At 35.5% G+C, this 10,017-nt stretch overlaps 1 protein-coding gene across 2 annotated transcripts in view; it reads right to left on the bottom strand.

Moving 5' to 3' along the window:
* Positions 1–477: 477 nt before the first annotated feature.
* The window catches only part of PRRG1 (proline rich and Gla domain 1), an 84,321-nt gene continuing 74,781 nt past the window's right edge, over positions 478–10,017 (bottom strand). For both annotated transcript variants that reach the window (XM_028523054.2, XM_036017070.1), the window contains one exon: positions 478–4,665. In XM_028523054.2, coding sequence (XP_028378855.1) covers positions 4,180–4,665 — 486 coding nt within the window. In that variant the 3' untranslated portion in view covers positions 478–4,179. The remainder of the gene's footprint in view (positions 4,666–10,017) is intronic.

Genomic DNA, 10,017 nt, shown 5'->3' with positions numbered 1-10,017 from the left:
TTGATATCTGCAGACAAACTATTTCCAGTACTTGACAAACTACACTACTGTAGAGAGTTCAGTCTATCGCTTTGGAGCAAGTGTTCCCATTTTGTGTCATACTAGTATCATTCAAAAGTAGTACAGAAAGTTATTTCTTATTGATAACACCCTGAGGTTGTCACCAGATAATTTCTGATTTCTTTACTGAGCAATAGTCCCTACATTCATAAGAAAAAAGAAAATATAATTTACCTTGTTAAAAAGGCCATAATTTGCCCTGGCTGGTGTAGCTCAGTGGATTGAGCGCGGGCTGGGAACCAAAGTGTCCCAGGTTCGATTCCCAGCCAGGGTACATTCCTGGGTTGCAGGCCAGAACCCCCAGCAACCGCACACTGATGTTTCTCTCTCTCTCTCTCCCTCTCCCTCTCCCTCTCTCTCTCCCTCCATTCCCTCTCTAAAAATAAATAAAATCTTTTTAAAAAAGGCCATAATTAATAAGACTTTATGTAGCATGTTTATTAACTAGTCATAATAAAATTAAGACATAGTAGAAGAAATCTCTTGGGTTTAAAAATAGCTTTATTTAGCATACCAAAAACATAGAAACATAAGAAAAACCTTACCTAGTATAAACATAAAAATAGTTAAATACCATAATTTAATGTAAACCAGGTGTTTCAAAATGTGAAATATTATAATAAAATACATGCTATTTACACAGAACCAAGTTAAAGCAACCTCCAGATCATCAATCTTGAAGTCCTAATTAACAATGAATCAAACACAGTATCAATATTTGTATTATTCAGTAGAAAAAAGAAATCATTTAATTTATTTTAAATGGATATAATTCATTGTGGCATTCAAAACAGGGAGGCAGATAGTGCCAGTTCCATGATTCCAGACACCACCACTGCATGTGGAGATTTAGAAACCACTCCACTGGAAGACCTATCATTAAGCCCATTCTTTATTTAAATGCAAACTGGTTGATTCAATTTAGTTACTGCTTTTAAAAGGTACTAAATATATCTGCAAAAATAAACATTTATTGAAAATGACCAAAAGTGAATGTAATATCAATCAGGTAAGAAAGGCAAAAGCATAAAAATATATATTGTTCCAGATAAGCCCCTTTAATTATAACAAATGCTAAGAAATTCAGTTTATAAAACCAGATGGGGTGGCAAAGGGTTTTTAAAAATGTAAAACCCAAAGCAAAAGCAAAAGCAAACCAAACCAAACAAACAAAGCTAAGAGAATGCTTCTTGAAGAAAGTGGTATTTTGTTTATCTTGTCATCATGATGCCAATGCTGCCAGGAGATCTAGGGCTAATGCCAGTTATCACTATGGAGTAGAGTGCTTTCTTTGATTAACCATCTAAAAAGCTATGGTCATTGATCAGTTTAAGCATTTGGTTTTTGCTTCAAGGATCAACATTCATTCGTATACTGCAATTCAGGTATCTCTAAGTAGTAGAATCAAATCTATTATCAGGAGTTTAAAATGTAAAATAAAGTTGCAAAAATGCATACTTAGTGATGTTCTATTCTGCTCCTTTGTCTAATCTTGCAATTCTCAAACTTTTGGTCTCCAGACCTCCTTATACTCTTAAAATTTATTGGGGATCTGGATGCCAAAGAGCTTTTGTTTATGAAGCTGACATCTATCCATATTTGCCACATTAGAAAATGAAACTAAAAATTGATAAAGTATTTATACATTTAAAATTAAAAAGCCCATTGCATGCTAACATAAGTAACATTTTAAAGAAAATAGCTATATTTTGCAAAGCAGAAAAAAGATCTGTGGGAAGAGGGCATTGTTTTAATTTTCAAGAATTTTGAGAGAGAGCATTAGAGTGGACAAGACAAATAATGTCTGTGTTATTGTAAAAATAGTTGTGATATCACAGATGCCCTGAAATCAGGCTCTGAAGGACTCCCAGTAGCTCATAGGCCACTCTTTGGAAAACCGCTGGTTTAATCTAAGGCCTAATATGAATGACCTAAAAAAATCTACACAAAAGAAGCCTTTTCATTTTAAAATAAACAAAAATATTCATACATACACACAGATGTCACTGTAGCAAACACTTCGACTTTCAGCTTTCACTAGAAGCCAAGATCACCATGTACTCATGGCCAAATTCAAAACAATATTGTCATTTCTGTTGAGACCAGGTCAAGATGAATTCATTTTTAGCCCATGAAAGCTAAAAAACCTATTAACTACGTACACACATTTTAGATACCTTTCTGACATTTGCTTAATCCTGTTTGTGCTGAGCTGTCTATGGTCTTTAAGTTGGGACAGCTTTGGTATAGACCAGAGAATGACAGTTTAACTAATAGCCCTCACACTTAGATTAGGAATGTGTTAGCAATTTACAGAGCAGTCTGCTCTATTTATCACTATGTGAAAATTCTGACAAATTTTAGGGAAAGAGAGGGAGAAAGTTCTCCCTCAAGCACAGTAAGAACAATGCTATGATCTTACACTTAGATGACTCTTCACATCTCACAAATAACTTTCATGCACACCATCTCATTAGATCCTTTGAAGACACTGGAGAAGGACAGGACACAATATTTTACTGCAGTTTCAGAGTTAAGGAATTTGAGGACAGATAGGGGTGTTTCCCAAAGTACCATGGCAAGTATGTTGCAAAAAGGGATTAGAATTCGTCATTTCAGTAGTGGTTTAAGATTTTCCTCAGCATTCCCTCTTCCTTTGGTTCCACAGCAAGATTGAGGGAGGGGTCAGTGGGGATGGAGATGGAGGCAGCAGTATATGACACTTCTGAAACCTGCATTCCGTGGCCTCATCCACCATTTTACCCAACACTGAGGAGGCTTGGGAGTAGCAGACACATCTCCCTGACTGATAATGAATTTTCCACCAGTACATACATTATGGAATTTCATATGAAAACAACTGTCTTACTTTTTCTTTCTGAGCTAGTTTGTGTTGGCAGTTCATTCACAGCCTGTTCACTCTGCTCCAAGGGAAAAATAAAAATCTTGCAGTTTAAAAAAATCTGATGAAAATACAAAATGAAATAGCAACAACAATGAGAGCTCTATGAAGTTATTAGAATGAGATTTATTGTGCACCTGGCACAACACACTTAGCAACCTTCCTCCACCAACTGGAGAGCAATATAAAACTCACAGTTCTTAATTTAATGGGAAACTGCCTCAATCATCTTGAGGCAAAGACTTCAGTCTATACACAAACATTAAGAAAATAATTTCAATAATTTCAACTAAATTCTTAGGTGCTTAAAGATTCTGTGGTAGTATGAGAGGGAGTAGACAGTAGAGTAAAATGCAATGAAACAGCAAGAAGAAAATAATTAGTGTCACCAAAGAGTGAGGGAGAAGTCTTTATGTATTCACTGTCGTTAATACCTATATTTACTTTAGAAATTATGATGTTGGCAGGAAATCTTTTCCACCAAGATGTTATTTCAAATAGCATGAGACATTCAAAGGTAGTAAGCAAACACTGTTTAATTGGGGGTGGGACAGTCAACAACAACAAAAATCTCTCCTACCAAACTAGCCAAATGCCACTAATGACCAATCATTTTCTTGCTATACACTATAAGCAAGCTATTGTTTACTGTGCCTTCCCTCTGTCTTTCTGAGATGTTCTGAAAATCAAGATGGACTACATGCATTTTTTTCTTTTTAAGGTAGTTGAAGAAAAAAGTTAACAAAAGCCAGTAAGAATTAGAAAACATGCTGAGTTCATCTTATTTTCAAAATTTAACAGCATACTGCTATGTATTACACACACTGGTGACCCCCCAATTTTGGTGACTAATATTCTCTTTACAGGTGATTTAGACAAAAGTTAATAGCTTTTTAAGACAGTTGCACATGTGCTGGGCCAACAAACACATATGTATATATGTATATATACATGACACACATATATATGTAGAACTGATCACATCACATGAAGACCACTGTTTTTCCCTCTTCATGTATTTCCATTAGCTAAAATGAGCACACATAAGGATTTTATAGTAGGAAACAAAACTAATGAAAATCAAATCAGAAAATGTGAAGTGGTATGCTGTCAGAGTCCAATAAAATATTCAATGCACATTTATGTAGTGGTAAAGTGCTAGAAAGTTCTTTCATTAGTATTCTAAAAATGATTATAGTAAAAAGAAGTGTGCAGTTTCATTTGATGGTGGTGACCACAGGCACCATAGCAATAGCATTGGCTGAGTTGGCATTGATGATGTCCTCATACTCTGGGGGTGGGTCTAAATGGGGTTCTGTTCCACTCCTCTGAAGGTTCACCTGGCCAGTGGCTTCCTCATAGGTTGGTGGAGGATCGCAGTTGGACAGGCGAGTAGAGACAGAATCTGAACGCCCAACTACATATTCCAAAAAGCCTGGCGACATTCCACTGCTATCAAACACTTCATCTGGTGGGGGAGGTGGAGTAATAATATTAAGATGCTGAGGGAAAGGGATGTGAGTTTCGGTCACTGTCTGTCTGCGAGTTTTATTTCTTAGGAAGCATCTCCAGATTAGGAAAATGACAAGGAGGATAATAAAGAGGCCAAAGATTAATGGAAAGGTAAGATAAAATTGAAACCAGTCACTTCCTCTGTTACTCTCTCCTTGTTGCGCTTTTGTATAGGTGTTCCAAAACTCTTTCTGAAAATAAAAGACAAAATACATTGAAAATCAGTATGATCAAAACATAAGAAATATCAAATGAAAAAATTTCTTGGTTCTGTTAACATAATGAACAAAAACCCCAAACCAGATTTATTGGTTTAAATGACCTACAGCCTACATTTTTCATGACAAACAAATTACAAATAAATCATGGTGCTCACTCTAGATCCTTTCTAAAATAGCACATGAGTCTTTTCTAAGACTTGGAGTTATTTATATTTTCAGCTATGAAATTTTATTTTTTCACTTACAGAATTTTTAAAATCTTTCAATTACAGTTGACATATTTTATTAGTTTCAGGTGCACAAAAGAGTGATTAGAAAATTATATGATTTACAAAGTGATCACCCCAATAAGTCTAGTACTGATCTGATACCATATATAGTTATTACATTATTATTGGCTATACTCCCTAGGTTGTACTTTACATACCTGTAACTATTTTAATAACTGGCAGTTTGTACTTTTTAATCTCTTCACCTTTTTCACCCACCACCCCAACCCCCTCCCATCTGTCAATCATCAATTATTTCTCTGTATCCATGGGTGTATTTGTTTTGTTTGTTCAATTATTTTGTTTTATAGATTCCACATATTAGTGAGATCATGTGGTATTTGTCTTTATCTGACTTATTTCACTTAGCATAATATCTTCTACATCCATCCATACTATCATAAATGGCAGCATTTCTCTTTTTTTAAGGGCTGAGTAACAGTCCACTGTATATGTATACCAACTCTTCTTTATCCATTCATCCATCAATAGACATTTATGATGCTTCCATATCTTGGCTGTTGTAAATGATGGTGTAATGAACATAGGTGTGCAGATATCATTTTAAGTTAGTGTTTTGGATTTCTTCAGCTAAATATGCAGAAGTGGATTTGCTACACTATATGGTAGTTCCATTCTTAATTTACTGAGGATTCTCCATACTATTTTCCATAGTGGCTATAATAATTTACATTCCCATCATCAGTGTCCTGAGGGTCCCCTTTCCTGCACATCCTCTCCAACATTTGTTGTTTCTTGTCATTTTGATGGCAGCCATTCTAACAGGTGTGAGGCGATATCACATTGTGCTTTTCATCTGCACTTCCTAGTAACTGGTGATAGTGACTATTTTTACCTGCCTGTTAGCCATATGCATGTCTTCTTCTTTGTAAATATGCCTATTCAGACCCTTTGCTTGTTTTTCAGTTGTTGAAATGCATGAGTTTTTAAAATATTTTGGATATTAACCCTTATTGGATGTATGATTTGCAAATTATCTTTTCCCATTTGCTATATTGCCTTTTCATTTTATCGATGGTTTCCTTTGCTGTGCAGAAGATTTTTAGTTTTATGTAGTCCCATTTAGTTTTGCTTTTGTTTCCTTTGCTATAGGAGTAAAATCCCAAAAATATAGCTGACACCAATGTCAAAAAGCTTATTGACTATGCTTTCTTCTGTGTATTTTATGTTTTGGGTCTTCTGTTCAAGTCAACACTATGTATTAAGTTCCGGCCAAGATGGAGGCATAGGTAGAAACCCTTTGCTTCTTTGCACAACCAAAAGGAGGATAACAACCAGTCTAAAATCAATAAACAACCAGAAGTGCCAGAAAATCAAACTGCATAGGACTCCAACAACCAAGGAATTAAAGGAACAAAGAGAACAACCAGCCCTGTAAGAACCCATGGTGAGGTGGTGGTCCGCATCAGGGTGGGGGATGGCTGAAGGCAAAACTGAGACTCTAATTGACTGTGGACTACAGCTGGTGCTGCAGTGAGAGGAAACTCCCAGTCTCACATGAGAGTTCATTGAAAAGTAGGCTAGAGGCCAGCAGGTGAGCTGCATTGTTGCCTTTCTGGCCCCTCCCCTACAGGCAGCACTGCAGTGCAGCAAACAGGGTTGCCCTGCCCTGGTGAGTACACAAGGCCCCACCCCCCTTACAATTTATCAGGTGCGCCAAGACAAAGAAATATGGCCCAAGTTAAAGAACAGAGCAAATCCTCATAAAGAGAGCTAAATGATGAGGAGATAGCCAAACTATTAGATGGAGAATTTAAAGCCTTGGTAATCAAAATGCTCATAGATCTGATTGAGCTCGGCTGCAAAGTAAAAAAAAAAAAAAAAAAAAAAAATATATATATATATATATATATATATATATACCCAAAATAAAATAAAGCAAAATATTCAGGGATCCAACAGTGACAGGAAGGAAACCAGGACTCAAAGAAATGATTTGGAACAAAAAGAAAAAAATAAACATTCAACCAGAACAGAATGAGGAAACAAGAATTTAAAAAGGTGAAGAGAGACTTACAAACCTCTGGGAAAACCTGAAATGTTCCAATATTCGAATTATAGGGGTGCCAGAAGAAGAACAAGAGCAAGAAATTGAAAACTTATTTGAACAAATAATGAAGAAAAACTTTTCCAATCTGGTAAGGGAAATAGACTTCCAGGAAGTCCAGGAAGCTCAGAGAGTCCCAGAGAAGTTGGACTGGAAGAGGAACACACCAAGGCACATCATCAAGTTACCCAAGATTAAAGACAAAGAGATAATCTTAAAAGCAGCAAGAGGAAAGGAAAGAGTTATCTACAAAGGAGTTCCCATAAGACTATTAACTGATTTCTCTAAAGAAATCTTGCAGGCAAGAAGGGGCTGGAAAGAAGTATTCCAAGTCATGGAAGGCAAGAACCTGCATCCAAGATTACTCTATCCAGCAAAGCTATCACTTAGAATGGAAAGGCAGATAAAGTGCTTCCCAGATAAGGTAAAGTTAAAGGAGTTCATCATCACCCAGCCCTTATTATATGAAATGTTAGAGGGACTTATCTAAGAAAAAGAAGATAAAAAATATGAACAGTAAAATGACAATAAACTCACAACTATCAAAAAATGAATCTAAATGAAGAGAAAAACAATGAAAACAAAAACTAAGCAAACAACTAGAACAGGAACAGAATCAAATAAATGGGCATCACATAGAGGGATTTCAGTGGGGAGAGAGAAAGGAAAATAGAGGGGAAGGGAGGAATGGGGGGAAAGGTACAGGGAAGAAGCAGCATAATTAGTAGGCATAAAATAGATGGGGAGAGATAAAAAATGGTATAGGAAACAGAACTCAACTTATGTGTACAACCCGTGGACATGAACTAAGGTGGGTGGGAATGCTGGAGGGTTGGGGGGGTTCAGGGCGGAGGGGGGATAAAGGGGAAAAATTGGGAAAACTGTAATAGCATAATCAAAAAAGACACTAAAAAAAGATGTATTAAAGAGACTTTCCTTTCTCCATTGTATGTGCTTGACTACTTTATTGTAAATTGTCCATATAAGCGTGGGTTTATTTCTGGGTTCTCAATTCTGTTCCATTGTGATCATTGCATCTGTTTTTCTGTTAATACCACACTATTTTGGTTATTGTAGCTTTGTAGTATAGTTTGAAATTAGGGAGTGTGATACCTCTGACTTTGTTCTATTTTTCAATTGCTTTGGGTATTCAAGGTCTCTTATAGTTCCATAATATTTCAGGATTTTTAAAATTCTATTTCTGTGAAAAATGCCATTGGGGTTTTAATAGGGATTGCATTGAATTTGTAGATTATGGGCATTATGGACATTTTAACAATATTAATTCTTCCAATCTATGAACACTGGTCATCTTTCTATTTCTTTGTGTCTTTGTTAATTTCTTTCAACAATCTCTTATAGTTTTCAGTGTACAGGTGTTTCACCTCCTTGGTTAAATTTATTCCTAGGGTCCTGGCTGGTGTGCCTCAGTGGGCTGAGCACCAGCCTGCAAACCAAAGGGTCACTGGTTTGATTCCCAGCCAGGGCACATGCCCTGGTTGCAGGCCAGGTCCCCAGTAGGGGGTGTGCAAGAGGCAACCACACATTGATGTTTCTCTCTCTCCTGTCCCCTCTGTCTAAAAATAAACAAAATCTTTTAAAAAAGAAAAAATGTTTCTTTAAAAAATTATTCCCAGGTATTTTACTTTTTTTTGATGCAGTTGTAAATGGGTTTAACGTCTTTCTGATTTTTCACTTTAGTGTATAGAAACACATCAGATGTTTGTATACTGATTTACCATATTAGTTTATTATTTCTAATAGTTTTTTGGTGGAGTCTTTAGGGTTTTATATACTTAAAATCATGTCATCTGCAAATAGTGACAGCTTTACTTCTTCTTTTCTAATGTGGACGCTTTTGATTTCTCTTTCTTACCTGACTGCTCTATCTTTAACTTCCAATACTATGTTGAGTAATAATGGTGACAGTTTCTTTGTTCTGTGCCTGATATTAGATGAAGAACTTTGTTTTTCACTATTAAGTATGATACTAGCTGTAGGTTTGTCATATAGAGCATTTATTTTGTTTAGGTACTTTCCTGTACACCCATTTATTGAGAATTTGTATCATAAACTGATGTTGAATTGTTCAAATGCTTTTACTGCATCTACTAAGATGATCATCTGATTTTTATACTTCATTTTGTTAAAGTGGTGTGTCACATTGATTGGTTTGCAGATGTTAAGCCATCCTTGCATTCCTGAACTAAATTCCACAAGATATTTTGTTGAGATTTTTTACATATGTGTTCATCAGGGATATTGGCCTATAATTTCGTGTGCGTGTGTTCCTTGTCTGATTTTAGTGTCAGAGTAATGTTGTTCTCCTGAAATGAATTAGGAAGCATTCCCTCCTCTACAATTTTTTGGAAGAGTTTTAGAAGGATAGGTATTAAATCTTCTTTGAATGCCTGATAGAATTCACCATTGAAGCCATGTGGTCTTGGACTGTTGTTTTGGGGGAGTTTTTTGATTACTATTTCAACTGTCAAAAGTTGTAGGATTCTAAAAATTTATCCTTTTACTTTAGATTTAAAATTTGTTGGTGTACATCTGTTTATAATAATCTCTTATGATCCTTTCCATTTCTGTGATAGTTACTGTAACTTCTCTTTCATTTCTGATTTTAGTTACTTGAGCCTTCCCTTTTTTTTCATACTGAATCTAGTTAAAAGTTTATCAACCTTATTTTTTCAGAATCATTTATATTTTCTATTGTCTTTTTGGTGCCTATTTCATTTATTTCCACTCTGGTTTTTATTATTTCTTTCCTTCTACTGACTTTGAGCTTCATTTATTCTTTTTTCTAGTTTCTTAAGATGTAAGGTTATATTGTTTACTTGAGATTTTTCTTGTTTTCTTGAGGTAGGCCTATATCATTATTAGCTTCCCTCTTGGTACTGCTTTTCCTCCATCTCATACATTGGTATTTCATAATTTCATTTTCATTTGTCTCCATATATTTTTAAATTTTCTTCTTTGATT

The sequence above is a fragment of the Phyllostomus discolor genome, chromosome X, assembly GCF_004126475.2.
Source record: "Phyllostomus discolor isolate MPI-MPIP mPhyDis1 chromosome X, mPhyDis1.pri.v3, whole genome shotgun sequence".
NCBI lineage: Eukaryota > Metazoa > Chordata > Mammalia > Chiroptera > Phyllostomidae > Phyllostomus > Phyllostomus discolor.
The sequence above is the reverse complement of the archived record's forward strand: the minus strand, read 5'-3'. Positions and strand labels throughout refer to the sequence as shown.